Raw genomic sequence first — 20,498 nt, forward strand, 5'->3', positions numbered from 1 at the left:
GTGTGTGGATCCGAACGTGCAGGAAGTGCCTGCGCGGATCTCATTTTGCGGAACCTCCGTGCGGGATAACCTCCCAAGCTACTTTACAAGCGTGTCTTTGGTCCGTCATCTCTGATCTTGAAATAATAAATGTGAACACAGAAGAAAAGAACCAAGTTTTAGAGAAAAAGCGAGGTTCTTAAAACATTTGATTTCAACCAAACTTCAAACACGACTTTATAAAATGCTTGAGGGAAAATTTTAAAAGAAATCTTTGTCACAAGGATGGCTAGAGCAACTAAACGCAGCTTGTTTGTTTAGATTTGACCAGACTGTTAATCGTAGGTACAGTGTGGGAACCCGAGTAGCTCCTGCAGCAGTGGGTGCACCCTGGAAACTGGGGGGTGAGAGTGGATAAGGAAATTATACTAACAGGTGCATCGGGAGAGACTTCAGAATTCTTACTGCACTTCAGAAGCTCATTCCGAGAGTGAGAATTGGGCAAATACATCTTCCACATCATTCCGTAGCCAGATTGGTGCTGTGAGACTTCTTGAAGTTCATCCTCTAGGCACCTGCCATCTCCTGCCCTCTCCAACCAGGAGTCCCACCACCACCACCCAAGTGGCTGTCCTGGAACACACAGAGGCCCAGAAGAACTTGGGTCTGCCTGGGTCTCCTGCTCTTGAACACGCCAGAGCCCCCGGCCCCTTCCCTCCTGCCCTTGGCCCCACTGGGCTCCCCTGGGCCCTCTACCTTTCCCAGGGGTGTGGGCTTCTGGGCCCCAGCCGAGCTCCCCGCCCCCACCGGGTCTTCCCGCCTGTAAAGGGGGCCACCAAGGCCCAGCCGGGAGTGTGCGTGTGTAGGCTATGGAGGTGCCCCAGGGCCTGGGGAGTGAGGGTCACCCTACTCCCCGGCTCCCAGGGCCCATCTGGCAGGTGAGGGTCAGCCTCCTCTTCCCTGGGCGTCCCCCCCGCCCGCCACCTGGACGTGCTGCAGAATCCTCTGGACACACCAGTCCCCCAGCTCCGCGTAGTTGCCTGCCAGCTCCTCGTCCGCCTCCCCGAGCTGGTCCACGAGGTTGAGCAGCATCATGGGCACCGCCATGGACTCGGAGGCCGGGGCTCCGGGGAGGTGCGGACGGCCCAGCCCCGACGGGTCCTCCCGCACCCAGCACGCGATCTGCTCCATCATCTCCACCGCTTCCTTCTGGGTGGGGAGAAGGGAGGCGAGGGGAGGCCAGGGCCGAGGCGACATCTCGTGTGGTCTGACCTGGGGTTGGAGAGCCTTGTCCTCCCGCCTGCTCCTAGGACCCCTTCACCAAGGGCCTACTCTGGGCCCCAGGCCTGGGTTGGGGGCTGGGGGCCAGTGTAGATCTGCCTCACCCTGCCTCGGGGTGGGGGGGGTATCTCCCAGTTTGTGGGTGCGGGCCACTCCCAGGCAGTGAGGTTGGGTCCGAGAGCCCAAGGGGCTCCAGGGAGGAGGGAGAGCTCCCTTTTGGCGGGGGCAGGTGTGGAGGTTGAGGTATGAAATCAACAGTACCTGCAGACAGGGGAGGGGGTTGATTTGCTAATATTGAGCTTGTGTGTTTAGCTTTGTCATTTTTTTAACTGAAGTGTAACCTGTGTCCCGAAAATATGCAGATCCTAGGAGCCCGGCTTGGTGAGTGTAGGTCCCACTTGTAACATTCTGACTACGTGTCTGTTCGTGAGGGTGAGGGGCATTTCAGTTGCCTTTGGAGCTTGGTACACAGGTGGTCAATAAATGTTTGTTGAATGAAGGTCAGAAAAGGGGTGAGGCAGTGCAAGGATTTTCTGATCTGTCTTTCCTGAAAAGAAAAACTGGGGACCGTGTTTTTTATTATCTGTTTTACAGATCTTTTTTTTTTCTTTTTTTTCCAAAGATTTTATTTATTTATTTGACAGACAGAGATCACAAGCAGGCAGAGAGGCAGGCAGAGAGAGAGAGAGGAGGAAGCAGGCTCCCCGCTGAGCAGAGAGCCCGACGCGGGGCTCGATCCCAGGACCCTGGGACCATGACCCAAGCCGAAGGCAGAGGCTTTAACCCACTGAGCCACCCAGGCGCCCCTGTTTTACAGATCTTTTAATCAAAGCAATGATAGTGCTCTGTGGGAAGAAATTCAAAGAGCTCACTGGTGTATCAATCCCATTAGTAAGTGCACAAATCCACAAGAGGTCCAGGTACCCTCACCTCTGTGTCTCCCCAAATTCATACATTAAAATCCTAACCCCCAATATGAGGAAACCAAGATGTGGGGCCTTTAGGAGGTATTAGGTCGTGAGGGCAGAGCCCCCACGGGTGGGATTAGCACCCTTATCAAAAAGAGGCCCCAGACATCTCTCAGCTTTCCATCCTGTGAGGACACAGCAACCTGGCTGTCATCTGAACCAAGAGGCGGGTCCTTGCTGGACGCCGGCTTGGCCAGCATCTCGTCTTTGACTTCCCAGCCTCTGTAACTGTGAGGTATTGTCTGTTGTCACAGCAACCTGAACAGACTAGGAAAATGTCAGTGGCCACCCCCCACCCAGTTGGGACACGAGCTGAAGAGAAGTGGGCGGCAGCCTGGGCTAGGGCAATGAGGGAGGCCCAGACGCTGGCCCGGGAGGTGGGGGTCTGGAGACTGTCAACTCCTGGGTACACAAAAGATTTCTTGGGGGCGCTCAGAGGAGGGTGGTGGGGGAAAAGCGACAGGACTCCAGAGAGAGGGGCAGAAAGGAACATTTTCAAACACCTACTAGAAGCCCACAGGGCCCCTAGAGAGAAGCCCTCAGCTGTCCCCTCCCCTCTGGGCCCAGTATCAGAGGTCAAAACAGACCCGTGGCCTTGGCTTTGCACAACCGGAGCTTGCCCGAATAGAGCTTGCACGTGTTTTATGGAAAAATGGGCGGAGTTCTCAGTGACAAGTACATCATGAAACCACCAAAGCCAACGAATGGTTCTTTCCACATAGCTGGCTTGCGAGCAGGCAGCCGGGCAGGCAGTGGCGTGGGGCGGTCCCACACCGCCTGCTTAGAAGCTGCATCTGGGGTTGCAAAATAACAGGCAGACTGATGAGGATGGGGCCCCGGAGCCAAGACGACACAGGCCTTTCCAAAATCCTGTTCCTCGCTGTTGTAGCACATCGTGGCCTGTGGGGTCCCAACCCAACACGCCTGGGGACCCTCTGGGCTTGTCCTTCTGGGACCGGGCAGCTGGATGAGCAGCTGAGCCTCGTTTGTATCTGTCTGTCCTCACTTGTATCTGTCCTCACTGCCTGCCTTTTTGAGAAAACAATCATTAGAAAGAGGACCAGCCACTGGCCAAGAGGACTGACCTCCCCACTCCCACCCTCACCTAGCCCAGAATGCAGGCTGGTTCTGCTCCCACCTGGAATTCAGACTCGGGGGAGAGCCCTAGCCAGGGTGGGAGAAGGTACTTGGCTGAAGGACAGGACTCTTTTGCCAAGGGGCAGCTCAAATTTCCAGGGAAGCCAGCCCTCTCTCATCAGGGCACCTCCTGTCCCCTCCAGGCATCTGGTAAGGGGGTGGGGGGTGGGCACAAGGTAACACCGGGGGGGCAAGAACTTCAGAGCCCAGAGAAAGGAGCAGGGGAAGAGCTGTCAACCAAAACTTTGACAAAATAAGTCAAGGAACACCAATGCCATTTAACATATATTTATTGAAATCTACTCGATGCAAGGCACTGTGCTAGATCTGGTAGGGGAATCAGACATGAAGGGTCACCCCTGTCTTATAAGAGCTCACAATCTAACAGGCAGGGGGGCAGGTGGGGAGGGCGAAGCTCTAGTGCAAGGCTGATTATAGTAAGTGCCATAAAACAGACAAGTTAAGGAGACCAGGAGTGAGAGAAGAGCGCAAACAACTGAAATGTGGACTGGGGCAGACGTGGCTACCATTCTTAGATACGCAAAGAACACTGAAGGCCAAGTTAAAAGAGACCATTTTTAGTTTTGAAGGTAAACACCTAAACTGATACAATGAGAAGTACAGAATGTAAGTATACTAGTAATAGAGAAATTCTCAAATCCCCGATCTGACAGGTTCTCCGGAAGTTGACTTAAACCCATTTCATGGGACAAACAGGATCCTGTACGGATGCCTGGACAGAAAGGCATTGGTCAAACTCACTGAGACCAAAAGGCATAGATTTTTACCCATCTGAGTGAACAGAAGACAGTACCACATTTAAACAGGTGTTGACGACAGTCAGGTAGGACTTGAGCCAGGAACTCGAGCCGGTAGAACAGGAGGAAAACCAGCCACGTGATTCTTAGGAAGCAGCCAAGTGGTCAAAGGCAACTGACTCTTGACGGATGACAGAAAGCAGAGACCCACTCAAGCTGCCTCAGGTCAAGGGAGCCTAGGATGGGGACACAAACGAACTGATGGGGGCAGCTGCCAGAAATCCAAATACATGTGGCCAGACTCCTGCAGGGTGCTGGAGTGGAGGCAGCTCTGGAGTGCTTGGCAGGAGCCCACAGATCTTCAAGATGATGCCACCCATGGGGTCAACTCCTCTAAATACCGTGTGGCTCCCACTTTCTTCTAACACCAACTAGAAACTTCTCTCTCATTTCTCTTGTTTGCACTTCACAGACAGAGAACCTCAAAGGCCCAGCCTGTCACCTCCAGACAGCTCTGATGACTGGTTGCTGCCCTGAGTCAAGTGTTTGGTTCTGGTTCAATGAATGTGGCCTGGGGTGCAGGGTGAGGGTCCCAGGGCATGTGACAATGCTGAAGCCCCGGGCCCATGGAATGCCAGCACTGCGACTGTGTAGGGCTCGCTCTGGAAATGCAGAAGTGGGTGTGACACAACTAATCAACACAGTTCATCTTAATAAGCAGCAAAAATGGTAAACAACAACTTTCATTTAAAAATTTCAGCAAGTATTCAAAACTTTAATAAAAGCAATGGAAGGTTTCTTTCAGAGTATAAGAAAAGGTTAGATCTCCAATGAGAGTCAGCATTCTATGTAACCCAACCGCTCTTCATTTCCCTTGCAAAAGGGATGTGTGTGATTAGAAAGAAAAAACGAAATGAGGTAGATACACAAATGCATAGACGAGCACACACTATAGGAAGCTTGATCACATCTTGCATATGACAGCGCAGTACACCTACGGAATCCAAGGAAATCCACCCCCGAGTCATTAGAGGCAAAAACAGAGCTGGGCGACACTACAGGACACACGTTAAAGCCACAGACTGCTTGAGCTGGAGAGAGCACGGACGTCACCCGCAAACACAGTGACAGAAAAGATGCGGTCTTTAGTGTTAACTCTAGGAGAGGGTCTGTTTCAGAGAAAATGCTAGAACTGAGAATGGAAGAAGTCAGGAGGGTGTGACGGGATGCCAGGGTGCCACGTCCCGGAGGGGGAGGAACGGAGCAGTGGCGACAACGCGGGGCTCTGAGCTACCAACACTGTATCTGGATCCTTCAGAGATGCTGACGCATGGCTAGTGAACAAGCAAGAGGTGGCGGAGCACTTCCAGCGGATGTCGCCCGACTTGCCCCCTGTGAATGTCAAGTTCCTTACCGGATGACAGTTGTGTTGACCATGTCCTGACAGCTTGCAAAGAGCAAATGGATGCAGAAGGAAGCAGTGATTTCAGACACAGTTTCACAACTGTGAGAACTGAGGCCATAGAGCGCAAGGCTAACAAGTTTAACAAGTGCCTGGGGGTCAGGACGGAGACGTCACAGAGAGCCACTGTTGTGGCCTGGGGGCCGTTCCAGATGACCTTCTGGCTAAGGTCACAGGGGTCACCAGGGGACCCCGCTTTCCAGGATGGGGGTCTGAGAAGCCCCTCCAGGTATGCTTGCCGGGAAGCTCGGTCTCGGCGGGCCCATCGGGAAGTGCTGACCTCCTCTCTGGGCCCACTAGTGGCTCCCCCTGCCTGGGCACAGCTGCTGGCAAGTCACACCACAGCCCCAGTGTGGCTGGCTTCTACCTGCGGGGTCCACAGGTCACTGGAGGCCGGTTTCTGGCCAGCCCTTGCTGCTGTTTCTCCTGGGGGAGTCTGTTGCGAGTAACAGCCCAGCCCCAGGATGACCAGCTTCCATTTCTATGCCACACGGGCTGTCAGAAGGGCACCATCGCCCTCTGAACCCTTGTTTTATTGCCCCTCCTGGGCAGGGCCGCTGAGAGTCACAGCCCGGGCCTGTGGCGCCAGCTTCTGTCACCATGATGCACAGGGCATCAGAGGGGCACGGCTCTTCTCTGAGCCTCTTCTCTGAGATCCTCTTAGCTGTAGCTGCAGGAGGTTAACATCAGAACACCTGGGTGAATTTTCCCCTAGTTGCCCAAAACAAAAGCCACCAGACCGACCTCTTTCTAGTTGCAGAGTCACTCCTTGGGAGGAGGACACAATCCACGTGACAGCATCAGTCAAGGGAGTCTTCTCATGTTCGAGGAGATGTCTTGTGTGGCTCTGCTGCTCAGGCAGTGAATCCATGCCGGGCATGGCCAAAGCTCCCAGGAGCTTGATGGATAGCCAGCTGCAGCCAAGACCACATCTGGACTACCCCATTGATCTAGTTGAGGCCCAGGCCTGCTGCTGACAGGCCGGGCTATACTGAGGAACAGTCAGAATGTTCTGGCCAATCCGAGATGGAAGTTTCTCTTGCGTGTCTGTGTGGCCAGGCTGGATAGTCAAGTCCCACTCACAGAGACGCACCGAGTCTGCATCTTGGATGAGGAGAGAGCCTGCTTCTCTGGCCCCTTCCCATCCAGCCTGCCCACCTGGAGCATCCACCTTCTGGTGGGGCAGGGCTTTCAACTTTTCATTTGTAATCAGAATTCCAGAAGAAAACATCATCATATTGAAGTACTGAAGTAATGGAAGTTACGGCTTAACAGACGACGGTGAGTGCTCGGGTTCGTAAAACCTAAAACTTACAGGACAAAAGTGTAATAAAGCTGCTACCAAGAGCAAAGCAATCAAAATGGAAAAGAGATCATCACAATCGCTCTAGAACGAACAGCTGTATAAAGTCAATATATCCAAAGGTAACTTGATAACTGGTCAAAGGAGATGAACGTACAATCTGCATGCAAGAAAACAGGAACACGATTTAAGTCACTGCACGAGAGAAAGAAGATGAGACTAGGAGTCAGGAGGCCTGGGTCCATCCCCAGTTCCAGTACTAATGAGCCATAGAATGCCAGCGGTAATTATGGCGATGAGAGCAGATGACCTTCACTGAGTGTGCACCTTCGGACCAGGCGTGGCATCATGGTTCTCATGATAACCTTAGGAGGTAGTCCTGTGATCACCCCTGCTTTACAGAGCCCAGAACGGAGGGCTGGCTGCGTGGGGGGAGAGGCTATCACTCCCGAAAAAGAGGCATCATCTTATACTTGAGTCCTTGAGATGCCCCTGTTATGGGTGTGCTCTCTCAGCCACTTGAGCTTGAACAGAATAGTGCTGCTGGAGGACAAGACCTATTAACCTGAAATGGACCCCAGCTGATGCTAGTTTTGGATGCACGGGGATGTCACCAGAATGAAGTGGTTGAAAAAAAATGGACGCAAAAGCAATTTGACCCAGATTCAGTACTTGTTCCTGGGAGAATGACCTCACAACGACAAGTTCTAGATGCTTCCAGAAAGTCTTTTAAAAGTCATTTGAAAAAGCCAAACCCGTTAAGTGGTGATGCCGTAGAGCTATAGGACAAATCGAGGAAAAAAAAAAAAAAAAAAGCAAAAAAAAAAAAAAAAAAGCAGAACAAAACAACCACAAATGTCCTAATGGAATGAGAACATGTATTTATGGCTTGGGAGGCGGTTTCTAGTGAGAGCCTCGTGCAGGGATTGTCACAGTGCTGCATGGCATACAGCTTAGATGCACAGAAGCCGTCCAAGATGCTTCCGAACTGTCAGATGACTCGAAAGGGGTGACGAGGTTGGTGAAGATGGTGAGGTCAGAGATGCATGTGAGGATTTAGAATAAAATGATCTTGCGTAGCGGTGTGAGGGAAAAAAGGAGTACTCTCTAAATTAATATATTATTCTATGTAATATGTGATTTACAGTATGTATGTATAGCTGAATTAATAAATTAAATATTATAAGACATCTGAGTGTTCTATCTACATCCCTAAAAATTTATAAATTCAAGTAGGCCAAACAACTCTGGGGCACTGTCTTGTCTCCAGGAAAGCGGGGGTCACCTTACGTTGAGGCCCTCGAGGACTAGCTCTGTGCCTCGCTCTGGGGGTGAGGCAGAGCAGCCCGGCGAAGGGGACCTAAAAGCCCCCCCTCCGGCGACACCTGCACGTCGCTCTTCTCTCCTTCTCAGTTCCGAGGCCTGTGGATTCCTTGAAGGTACTTGATGCCAGTCATACTAGTCCAAATAAATTAGAATGTCCTAGAAGCTACTCTCGATAGGCAAGATGGGAAACGTGTACACTTAGAAATTGCTGGTGACAGTATAAATTGGATCCGACCTTTCTGACGAGAAAATAGATAAGCGCTACAAAAGTGTTCATCTCCTTTGACTCCGCCCTCCCCCTCTCGGGGACTGGGCCCTGTGGGCCGCCACCGCTGCTGCCGCCACCGCCCGCCAAGGGGGTTCGGGCTGGGGGTGGGGGGCGCTCCTCTAGTCGCGGTGGCTCGGCTGGTGCTTCTGCAGCGCCGACCGTCTCTTGAACACGCGGCCACACTCGCCGCACTCGCAGCGTCGTGCTCCGCTGTGGGTCCTGCGGTGGCGACTCAGGCCCGAGCTCCGGCGGAAGGCCTTGCCGCACTTGTCGCACTCGTATGGCTTGAGTCCGCTGTGGATGCGCCGGTGCTTGATGAGGTCGGACGGCCCGCGGAAGGCCTTGCCGCAGTCGCCGCAGCCATACGGCCGCTCGCCTGTGTGGATGCGCTGGTGCTCCAGCAGGCTGGAGCTCTGGCGGAAGGCCTTGCCGCACTGGCCGCACTCATACGGCTTCTCACCCGTGTGGATGCGCCGGTGCTTGGTGAGCTCCGAGCTCCTCCGGAAGAGCTTGCCGCAGTGCGGGCAGCCGTACGGCTTGGCGCCGCTGTGGATGCGCTGGTGCTCGGCCAGGCCGTTGACGCCGCGGAACGACTTGCCGCAGTCGTCGCAGTCGAAGGGCAGGTGGCCCGTGTGCACGCGCTGGTGCTTGAGCAGCTCCTGGCGATCCGGGAAGTCGCGGCCGCATGCCTTGCAGGCGAACGGCTTCTCGGCCGAGTGCAGCTTCTGGTGGCGGAACAGGTGTGTGCTCACCTTGAACGAGCGGCCGCACTCCTCGCAGTTGAAGGGCTTCTCCCGGCTGTGCACGCGCAGGTGCTGGCTGAGGCCCGCATTCTTCTTGAACCTCTTCCCACACTCCTCGCACTCGAAGGGCTTCGCCTCCCTCTCCGCCGGCTCCCTTTGCTCCGCGGCCTCTTCCAGGGCGCGGCTGGGGCCCGGCTGCGGCTCGGCAGCCACGTGGCTCTTGCGGTGCTCATTGAACTCGGAGACCCCCCGGAAGACCCTCCCGCAATCGCCGCACTCCCAGCCCTTCTCCTCGCTGTGAATCCTCTGGTGCTGCACCAGGAGGACCTTGAGCCGAAAGGCGTCCCCGCACTCCTTACAGGAGAAGTGATGCTCTATAGGCAGGTCCTGAGGGCTGCCCCCCCGGCCCCCAGTGTCCCTGTTCCGCTTGACCTCGGGACTGGGCTCGCTGGCCCGTGGGGAGCTGCTGGAGGCCATCTCCTGCGGCTGCGCTTCTTCGCCCATCACACGCCGCTCGCGCGCCCAGACGCCTCCTGAGAGGAGAAGGACGAGGTTACTCTCCTTTGTCTGCCATCCCGTTCCTGCGGAGGCGGCTGCTGACCGCGGGGCCCGGGGCGGCTGTGGCACGACGGCTGCACGCGTCCAACCAGAAGCCGGGACTGCGGACGAGAGGGGCAGCGAGGCCTCACCGTCGCACCAAAGCGGCCGAGGACATCTCCCCTTCGTGCTGGAGAAGCAGCCGCACCCCCTCCCCAGAGGCTAAGCCGGTTCCCCCCCCCACCCCCTGCCGAATTTTTCACTTTTCAGGTTTCTTTCTCACTCACCAGAACACTACTTCGCTCAGTCTGCACTAAGGGGTGGGGCCGATACCAGCGTCAGGGGCCGGACACCAGGTAGGATTCAGAACAGGAACTCCTGCACGTGGAAAAGGAAAAGGGGTTTGGCTGGCGGCCGGAGATGCCATCAGAACACAGCCGGGGTGCAGCAGGGCCTTCAAAGATGAAACCCTTTCAAGCCACAAAGTAGAGCCTGGTTGTGCCCTCTGGCAAGCCACGCATCCATTCCCGATGCCTTCCCCGAGGGCCGGCTCCCTCCAGGCAAGGCGGAGGCAGACCCTGGGCCCATCGGATGGAGCGCCAGATGGACATCCCGAAGAGCCGATCCTTCCTTTCTCCTGGTTCACACTCCTCGGTGTGAACCTCGTCCTGTGCTACAACTCCCAAGCCTGACCCGCAGCGGACTCCTGTCTTAGCAACCCTCCCCACCTTACATGTGCAGCCCCTGAGACAGCAGAGGTCCACGCGGCTGTGGGGAAGCTGGGGCAAGGGCTGGGGCATCTTACCCCAGAGGTCGTGTTCCTCTAATGTGCCAGCGTCCTCTGCTCAGCGTCCAGCCTGGGCCACGTCATCAAATGTCACTGAATCCTGAAAGAACTCCTTCTGTCCGTTCTAGAATGAGGTGGGAGCAGTGCTAGTAACAGCAAGGGATAAGACGTGAGGGTCTGGAGTGGTTGTGCATCACTAGCACGGAGATCTAACACAAGCCTCGGGAAGTCCTGGAAAGAGAATCTGACCATCAGAAACCTGGGCCATGGCCCGGGCCTCCCACTATCTTCCCAAGGGACTTCCATTCAATCACTTTCCTGGACTGAAATGCAGCTCCCCCACCAGCATAATGGGAATTACAACCCCAGCAGGCATCCGTTTCTTGGAAGACTCAGGCAGAAAGCAAAGGGAGGAAAGGCAGAAGCTGGAGTTCAGGTCCTGTAGTGTGTCATGCTGGGAAAAGAGGGAGAGGCCACAACCAAAACCAGGGAGCAGTGACAGATTCCTAAGGCAGGCAGAAGGAAGCACAGCTCACCTGGGCCTCAAGTGTCTCAGGAGGGCCTGCCAGAACCTGGTTTCCTGGGCTCCATCCTGGGGGAGGGCAAGGCCCGGGGAGGGGGCAGGCAAAGCTAAGGAAAGTGAGAAGAGCCATGAGTGACAGCGGCCCTGCTTTTGGGTCCCCTGGGACAAGACTAGTGATTTCCTTTCCCCTGGTTTTATATCTCATTCAGTCTTCTCTTGCACAGGAGCTGAGTGACAAGCCAGAGCACACAACCGTGAACACTGGGGGACACAGACGGCAAAGGGTTAATACAGACAGGCTAGAGAGAACCCGGACAAGACAAATGAATGTTGGCCCAGGAACAGCCCGGAGAAGACAGACACAGATGGAGAGCCAACGGTAGCAAGACAGGCTCTCTGGGACAGGCCTCCTCGCAGCCAGCCTCAGAGAGGTCAGTGCTCACACTGCAAAGGAAGGAAGTGTCTCCAAAACAATATCAGAAGAAAGACCTAAGTGAGAAGACAGGTGAGATTTTCCCCATTTTGGAAGGGCAACAAGAAAGACTGGGCTACTGGAGCGAAGTGAGGCAATGAAAGAGCGGGATCCTGGTCTCACTGGCCAGAAGCGAGGCCTTTTAAAGGCCAACGCAAACGATGAAGCCGGTGCCCATGAGGCAGACACAGACAAGAAAGTTTCTGAGAAATGTCTGACCAAATGAAAAGGTGAACAAAACAACTAGAAAAAGAAGCCTCAAAGAAAAGATCTTCAAACACTACGTTGCTAAATAAAAGATCTGAATGATATGTTCAGATTTACCTTTTTCTTCCAGGTTGCAAAATATGTGAAATGTTGTGATTATATTACCACAAGTGTGTGTGTATCAGAGGTCTCCCATTTCAGCCAATACAAAGAAACAGGAACACAGTTTCTGTTCTGATGTCAGGTCAATTCACAAGTAAATGAAAAGGAGGCATTTTTTACACTAGCTCAAGGAGTAGAAGACCCAGACATTCCAGAAAGACTTTTACATAAAATCGGGTATTATACTGAGAGGGGCGGACGGAGGGACACTTCTACTTCTGGCCAGGATATTGGAACAAAGAACAATGTCCTGCTGTAAACAAGTATCAAACTGGACAGAAGCGATTTGAAACAAGTTTTCAGATACTGGGCAGCAGGAAGTGCAAGATCATCATCCCGAGAGAAGAGAAACAACTGTGATGAGCCTATCATTGCCCTGGCTCTGCCCGGAGGCCATGTCCAGACTGAGTGTGCAGGGAAGGGGGCCTCCAATAGAGCTTGGTGGCTTCATCAAGACACAGACTAGCATTCAGGACAGCTGATGCAGCTAGAAGTTGCAGAGAAGAGTGTCAGAAAGGAGGGAGCGAGGCAGAGAAAAGGAGCTCCAAAAAAATCAGCATAGTGCTCCCCTTGGGCCTTTCCTGACTCCCAAGCCATGGTACATAATAAAACTCCCAAAGACTAGGAAAGGAAGGGCCTGGAGGCTTTAAGCTGAACAATTCCCAACCAACCAGAGTAGAGTCCTCAGTGATGGCTGGGGCCATTCAGTAGAGAATCAGAGGGGTTGTGCCTCAGTAGTAGTACTGACCGTCTCCTGGAGCCACAGCTACCCTGAACGTGCTCTAGAAAAGCTTAAGAATAGGCCTTGATGTGATGAAGCCGTTCCACAAATAACTACACCCTCAAAGGAAGTCCAACCCTCTTCAAAGTGAAGTAACAAAACTCTAGCCGCTGGGCAATATCATCTGGAACGCCAAGAAGCAGGAAAATCAGGTCAACGGACATAACTCAAAAGTGATGACTGGCAGAACTTACAGACAAGGACAACAGCTAGTTTAACTCTGTGCAAGACTGAGAGAAGAACAGAAACACAATGGAAAAAAATGAACGATATAAACAAGATACAAATGGGGCTTCTGGAGGTGAAAACTGTAACAGTTAAAATGAAAATTTCACTCGATGTGATTAGCAGCAGATTAGACACTGACCCCTGTCCCCCAAAAGAGATTAGAAAACTCGAGGATATAGCAACAGAAACTATCCCAAATGAAGATCAAAATGAAAAGAAAAAAGATATTTAAAAAACAGTGTCAGTGACCTGGATATAACAGAAAATCACCTAACACACATGGAACTGGAATCTGAAAAGAAGAGGAAAAGGGAAGAGGATAAAAATGTAGTTGAAGAAATACAACTAATACAACAATACAATACAAATACAACGATACCCTAATTTGATGAAAACTAGTTCCAAGAAGCCCAGCCAACCCCTATCAAGACTAAACAAACCAACAACAAAACCAAAAAAACCACACGTGCACACCAAAACACGTCATAATAAAATTGCTGAACACTAGTGATAAAGAGAAAATCTTACAGCAGCAGGGTGGGGGGGTGTCATGTTCTGTAGAGAAGCTCAAAGATAAGAGTAACTGTGGACTTCTTATCAGAAAATGTGCAAGCCCCAAACAATTGAATGACATTTTTAAAGTGCTAAAGGGAAAAAACCCTGTCAACCTACAATTCTATATTCAGGGGAAATACCCTTCAAAAATGAGGGCAATGTAAAAACTTTTTCAGACAAAAAGAATTGGTCACCAGCAGACCTGTACTATGAGACACATTAAAGAAAGTTCTTCAGGTGAAGGAAAATGATACCAGATGGAAACTTGGATCAACACAAAGGAATGAAGAACATCAGAAATGTAAAAACACTTTTACCCCCTTTATTTTTAAATCTTTAAAAAATAACTGACCATTTAAAGCAAAAATAATAAGGTACTGTGGGATTTATACCATACATATAAGTAAAATGTATGATTTAGTGTTTTAGGAAGCCCTCCGAGACTCTGATGCATGCTAATAAGCCAGGAGTGGAGATAAAATACAATTCTAAAAAATAATCCAAAAGAGTAAAGCAACCAAGGAAAAAGAACAGAGGGGATAAATAGAAACAAATAGCAAGATGGCGAACTTAAGTCCAACTACATGGATAACTAAGTTAAATGTAAATGGAGTAAACACTTCAGTTGAAAAGCAGGGATTACTAGACTACATTAAAAAAAACAATACTCAACTCTATGCCGTCTGTAAGAAGCTTTAAATATAAAAACTTTAAATGTAAAGACATACATAGGTGAAAAGCAAAAGCATGGAAAACAATATACTATAGGACAAAACAATCCCACTGTCAAAAATAAGAGAAGGAGAGGGTGAATGATGAATGTGGCTCAGAAGGCTGGAGACCTTACTGAAGAGTCCTAGAACTCAGAGCAGGAAGAAAACTGAAGAGCTTAAACATAAAATCAACAAGTGGTAGAAAACAAGAAAAAAAAGAAAAGAAAAAGAAATAAAAATGAAAAAAAAATCAACAGGTGGTTAATATAGATGACACACAGATTACAAAAATGCAAATCCTTTAAAGAAGATGGAGACAGACAGTAACTGTTCACTAAAAAATCCAAAGAGAGTAGGGACGGAGAGAGAACAGTCAACTACATATTTGCAATTCAGGGGAAAAAAGGAGTAAACGGAGTGACTTGTTGCTGAACTAAGCACAGCTCTACCGTAATGTGTGCCACACTGGGGTAGAGTCTGGATTTAGAAAGGTCTTCTGCTTTCTGTTCCATACCATGTGAATTTTTAGTAACTGAGCTGCATTTCTTTGGTAATCAGAAAAGAGCAATAATTTAAAAAAGATTTGGGTAGACTTTAGATAAGACAGGCTGATGGGAATGTGTGGGCAGTCCCAGAAAGCTCAGAGATAGGAAGGACCGTGGGGTTGGGACTTCCTGGGCTCCTCTCCACAGGCTCTTGGTGCCATCATGGGTGTGAGCAGAAGGCCTCCTTTAGTCTCAACATCCACAGAAGCCCTAGCCCCGTCTTTAGCCCACTGCCCAGCACAGGTACTTCCCTGGTGTGTGAGTGACACCCCAGATGCCCAGCAGCTACACCCTCTGTGGCCCACTGTCAGCTGGGTAGGGCCCCTCTGAGCACTTGGGAGTCTTCCTGGTGTATATCTGAGGTCTGGTTTGACTTTGGCTTCCGATACAAAACAAACTGGTTACAGAATCCTTACACAATTCATTAAGAAAACTCACTTCCATTGACGTGGAGGTTTTGCTGCCACGTGGAACGGGCAGAACATCTCACACTTACCTTCTGAAAAACATGGTCCGTTACAACCTTGTCTCATTGTCCTCAAGCCAGAGACCCGAGGCCTTAGCCCCTTACAAAGACCCCAGCCCGGCCCACCTGGCCCAAATCCTGTACCCCACATCTCAGTCATTCCTTCCAGACACCCTGGCATTCATTCTGTCCCAACTATGCCAAGGTGATGCCCCCTCGGGGCTCTGAACATGCCACAGGTGGTTCCTTCTAAGAATTCAGAGCTCAATCAAGTGTCATCTCCTCAAAGTGTCTTCACTCTCGAGCCCAATCACCGTTTACTCATAACACTTCTCACTACCTAACAATCATCCTCAAATGAAATTGTTTGTCTTTACCTGACTCCCCAGGAGAAATGTCACCTCCCATAGGATACAGACCTTCTCTTTCCTGGCCCTGAATCCCCAGCATCTGCAGGAGCTCCTGGCATCAAGGGGACATGGGATAAGCTGTGGGGAGAGGGGAGTGTTAACAGGAGCGAACCTCTAGTTACAGAGCACCTTCTACGTGTTTGGTCCTGTGCTTCTCCCTTCTCGTAAGTTAATCACCGAGACCAATAATTCTCACTGCCTCCATTGCACACAGAAGTAAGTCATGGACTCAAGAGGTTAAGTAACTCGCCTAAGGTCCAGCTCCCAAGATTTAAGACTTTTCGAGCCACACCAAAGAAAGGCAATAGGCTGTTATTGAATGTCCTCAGAGCCTGATGGTTTATATGGACTTAGGCAACTGGCTTTAAATTATCCTATCAACATGCCATCACAGACCCTTGCTTGGCAGTAGTCACACACATCATTCTCTCTCTCTCTCTCTCTCACTCTCACAAAGTTCTTCCAAGCCACCCATGTTTAATTGAGCACGTGCTCCTCAAGTGTTCTATTTAATTGAGCAGAGCCTATCAAAGTGTTTTCACTTAATTGGAATGATTAACTGTTGAAATCCTGCAGCCACAACCCCCATGTGAATTATTAATTATGCTTTCCTGTGTAGCAACAGGAGTGGCCCTTCCCATAGCAGGCTTGCCCAGGAGACGTAACCCGCAAGAACTTCAGGTCAGCACATGCACTCCCAGTGTGCACGGACGTACAGCGGTCATCGAGAAAGTGCTCACAAAAACAGATGGGAAAAAGGGAGCCCCGCTTTCACCAAAGTAGCTAAATTCTGTATGATGAAATACACATTAACCCCCACTGCAGTTAAAAGTAAAATTATCACCAATCCCGAAGATCATGTGATCGCTCAGAAGCCATGCTTCTATGCTTCTATGGCTGCTCTACTTTGAAATGGTGGAATGAACCTGGAAAAGATGCTGGATGCTGTGACAAAAATGACAAGTAGAGATGTCCACTGCCTTCCAAAAGTGGAGCTGCAGGGTCAAGTCAAAGCAATTCCAGGAAGAATATGAAAACCACAGGAATGCACCTGATGGGTACAGAGGATGCTGCAGACCTTGACCGGAAGGCACTTTCATTCACCCGAATCTCATAACCCTACACCCACCTGGGAAACAGCAGTTGGGAGAAAGAGTATGGGAAAACAAATCTCTGCCTCTTAATAGAATGACATTAGGCTCCTTCTTTCCATGGGCTCTGAAGTTCAGTCTAAGGCCTATCCACTCCCGGAGAGCGAGGCCCCCTGCCAATGGTGGACCGCAGATCCCACCCCAGACCGAGCGAAGTGCCACGGACACCGTGGCTGTTTGATGAACACAGGGAGACCCTCTGGATGCAAACCCCCTGCCTGACAATCCGAAAAATCACGTATTCTACAGCATGAGAGCTCAGGGGAGTGCAGAAATAATCCTGCCCATGTGCTTTAGATGGCAACGTAAATTTTAATCTACTTACTTAAATCAAATTTTCTGTATAGAATCAGAAACATTAAGAGAACCGAAATAACCATTCCACTTTGATATGAAAGAACAGAAATTAAGAGCTGAATTCAATGGAGACAAAAAACCAACCCATGTAAAAAAAAAGTAGTGAATAATTAAGTGTCTTTTGGTTGCATTGGAGCTCAGAATCCCTCCTCAGAATGTGCTAGTGAAGTCTGCATCTGAGTGGGCAGATGCCCCTGCCCCATCACTGGGGCAACGGAGAGGCAGCAAGACCACCCAAACTAGATCTATCTAGCAGCTTCCAGAAACTTCTAAGGGATGCCAGAAATACCTGGACTCCCTGGACATCTAAATAAGGACCTGTAGCAGAATGTCCTCAGGCCCTGGAAGACAATAGGTAGCTCATGGTGTTCAGTTCAGTTCTGGGCCAGAGCAAAAATGCCCTGGAGCGTGTCTTTATAGACCAGACAAGAGACCTCACTCTCCAGCATCTAATTCAGATGGGTGCCTGTGGCTTTCTGTCCCGTGCAAACGATCACCTAGATTCCCAGTTCTCCTCACCGGGTGTCTGTCCTCCTTTGAGTCCGGCTGCTTAGACTGAGAACTGTCTCTGGGCAAAGATGGTTCAGCGACGCTGACATACATGAAAATACAAGCGCTTCCAGAAAGGAAAAGATATTTCCCACCATCTTGCATCCTCACTCGCGGGGCCTTCTGACAGCATGACCAGCTTTAAGGCCAGCAGACATGGTCTGTCAACTCCCAGACTTACCAAAAGAGACATGCAAGGATGGCTCATTGTGTCTTAGGCCGATTCTGAGTTGTAAAGTCGGGCGGGTAAGATCCCACCTGTTGGGACTGAAATAATTCAGGGGGACAGAAGACTTGGGGGCACCTTCCAGGAACATGTCTCTTTGGGTCATGTGTGCTTGACTGAAGGACGGGCGGGGGGACAACACACACCGCCAAAAATCCCAATCCAATCCAGCCAGGCAAGGCCAGGATGCTGACCCAAGCCTCTGGGCTGGAGATGACGTTGGCCTTCATGTGCTCTCAGCGTGTCTCACCAGGAAATGGCCACCAAGGCCTTAAAGGGAGAGGGCCAACCCTGTGTTGTGCAAATGTGCTGCTGCCAGAAGTGGCAGAATCCTAAAGGGCCAAGGAAGGGTGTTTCACCGGGAAAGTCTGCTTCTCTTGGGATGTTTGTGTCTGTGTGTGTTTTTTTCCATGTGCGTGGGTGGGAGGCATCTGTCTCCATCTTCCCCAGTTCTCCTCTCTTACTTCACTTGGGCACCTGTCCCTCTCTGTTTAGGTTGCCGTTTTCTTTCCCTTCTATAAAAAGCCAGAAGGTAGACCAGAAGGGGATTTTGTAGTGTTTGTTGTACTTAACTGAGAAAAGGTTTATGCTCCTCCTTTCCCAAGAAGGTGCATGGCATCTTACTAAAAACCAGCATAAATTATAAGTATAGGTTCATTTAGGTTACATTGCCCTGGATATGGGATGGGCTCTACAGATATGAGGGGCTGCTCATTTGGGGAGCCCAGGCAGGTTAGGACCAGGGCTGGATCAGTGTGCTACAATCCTGGCTTGGGGTTTGCTAAGAGCTCAAGGGGCAGAGTAGGAGGTGTGGGTGGGGCCAAGGAATCTGCATTTGCAACCAGCACTTTGAGGACTGGAATGCAGACCTATGCCTTGTCAGTACTGGGCCCATCCAGAATATGGAGACTTCCTCACCACCAGCCTTTGGCAGACAGGATTCAGGCCTGTGACCTTCCAGTGTGGGATCCCACTGTGCTGTCAGACTTCTGGGAAGAGCATTCACACTTTCTAGTGATTTTTCCAAGGGGTCTCTCACCCAAAGAAGGCTGCAAATCACCATTCAGTAGGTTTCTAAACACAGATCCAGGGACATTTTTGGGGAACGGACTGGACTGTACCAGGTACTGTGCAAGCTGCTTCTCCTTAAAGACTCAATGGGGGAGGGAGGATGGGGAATGGGGTGAGGTAGCATTAGTACCCAGAGGGGGTGCCGTTCTGGCAATCTTGTCTGAAATCCTTCGGTAAAGGAAAAATGTCGGGTCTGAGGTTTAAGAGAAAATATTTCACTGACCAAGGAGACTGGGGGGCGGCTGGCAGCCAGGCTAGGCCAACGCTGGCTGGAGGGCGTCAGTTGGAATAGGGTGGGACCTCTGGGAAGAGGGCCAGGATTGGGGGGGGGTTGTCTGAAAGGGACCATGGGCTTTGGGTGGCAGGCAAGTGTGTGTTTGTGGGGGTAGGATGGAAAAAGACATGTAATTAATCACCCAAATATAGACTAGAGGCAGCAAAGGAGTTTAGGGGGGAGGCACAGGAGCAGGAGATGGTGGCCCCCAGAAGGGCGACAAAAAAAGCCCTGTTCAGACCTAGAGCCTTGAGCTCATCTTCACCCAGCAAGCGCTGCCCCCTCGCGCTCCTTCACAGCTCTTGGGCTCTGGGCTATCACCTCCTTCCCTCCCCACCAACCTGAGGCTCAACCTCTATCCAGAAGGAAAGGAGGGACCCCATGAGCAAGAACCGTCCCCAGCTCATCCACCCAGCGGTCCTGACTGCGGCCCGGCCCTTCCCCCAGACTGGGGGAAAAGCCCTTTAACCTTTCCAACGCCCCCTCTCCCTCAGCCTCCGTTGCGCTCGGGGTTGGGGTCCCCCCCTTCCCATAATGACCAATTCCCAGCGTCTCCCCCAAGGCAGCGTAGGCCTCGGCACATCCGCGATTCCCGTCCCTGACCGCCGCCCCCCGCCCGCCGCAAGAAGGCCTTCAGGCCTCCTCGTACCCGCCATCTGGGACTCGTCCTTCACTTTGGATGGCCTCAGGGCTGAGCAGCTTCCTGCGGGCCCAGAGACGCCCCCCGAGAACGCTTGGCCTCCAGCCACCGCACACTCTGCGGAACACTCACCCTAGCCCCGCGCACTCTCCCAGGCCGCCCCCCTGCGCATCCTTCCGTGGTCCAAACGATCAGCCAAATCCCTCACACCCTCCCGTGGCCCTCATGCTCACCCCAGCCCCGCGGCGGCCAATGCGCTGCCCTCGGCGGAGCGGCGGTGGAGCGGCGCTGGCGCGGCCCAGGCAGGCCCGGCGTGGCAGGAAACGCCACGGAGCCGCCAGCGCCCGCCTGAGCCCCAGCAGCCCCGCGGCGCGTTTCCGGAGCCGCGGGCGCCGCCGGGGGTAGTGGGGGAGCAAGGCCCCGCCCCGGCCCCGGCCCCGCCCGGCCAGCCAGCCCCAATTGGCCTGGAGAGGGGGCGGGGCGGGAAGGGGGCGGGGATGAGGTCGGGGGGAGGGTCAGGCGCGACCGCGGGGGATCTGCGCGTGCGGGCCAGAAGCCTAGCCGGGGGGGGGGGGGGGGGGGGGGGGGGGGGGGGGGGGCGGGCTGGGATGAACGTACG

General features: G+C 52.0%; 1 protein-coding gene across 10 annotated transcripts; it reads right to left on the reverse strand.

Moving 5' to 3' along the window:
* Nucleotides 1–3,637: 3,637 nt before the first annotated feature.
* Nucleotides 3,638–20,255, reverse strand: ZNF275 (zinc finger protein 275). 10 transcript variants are annotated; one of them, XM_047715704.1, is made up of 5 exons: nt 20,113–20,255; nt 11,086–11,179; nt 10,568–10,649; nt 10,050–10,141; nt 3,638–9,758 (listed from the first exon to the last, which is right to left on the reverse strand). In XM_047715704.1, the coding sequence occupies exon 5, from the start codon at nt 9,727–9,729 to the stop codon at nt 8,602–8,604; it is 1,128 nt and encodes a 375-aa protein (XP_047571660.1). In that variant the 5' UTR covers nt 9,730–9,758; nt 10,050–10,141; nt 10,568–10,649; nt 11,086–11,179; nt 20,113–20,255; the 3' UTR covers nt 3,638–8,601. The 10 variants fall into 10 exon arrangements, 9 of the variants coding, with proteins under 9 accessions (XP_047571660.1, XP_047571663.1, XP_047571662.1 ...); XM_047715707.1 differs by having other exon boundaries at nt 10,568–10,673; XM_047715706.1 differs by having other exon boundaries at nt 10,568–10,695.
* Between the last annotated feature and the right edge of the window lie 243 nt (nt 20,256–20,498).

This window comes from Lutra lutra, chromosome X, assembly GCF_902655055.1.
Source record: "Lutra lutra chromosome X, mLutLut1.2, whole genome shotgun sequence".
In the NCBI taxonomy this organism is placed as follows: Eukaryota; Metazoa; Chordata; class Mammalia; order Carnivora; family Mustelidae; genus Lutra; species Lutra lutra.

Bases quoted from the DNA above. Each gene is read 5' to 3' on its own strand.
- ZNF275 (XM_047715711.1), bottom strand. From the start codon at position 9,729: ATGGGCGAAGAAGCGCAGCCGCAGGAGATGGCCTCCAGCAGCTCCCCA.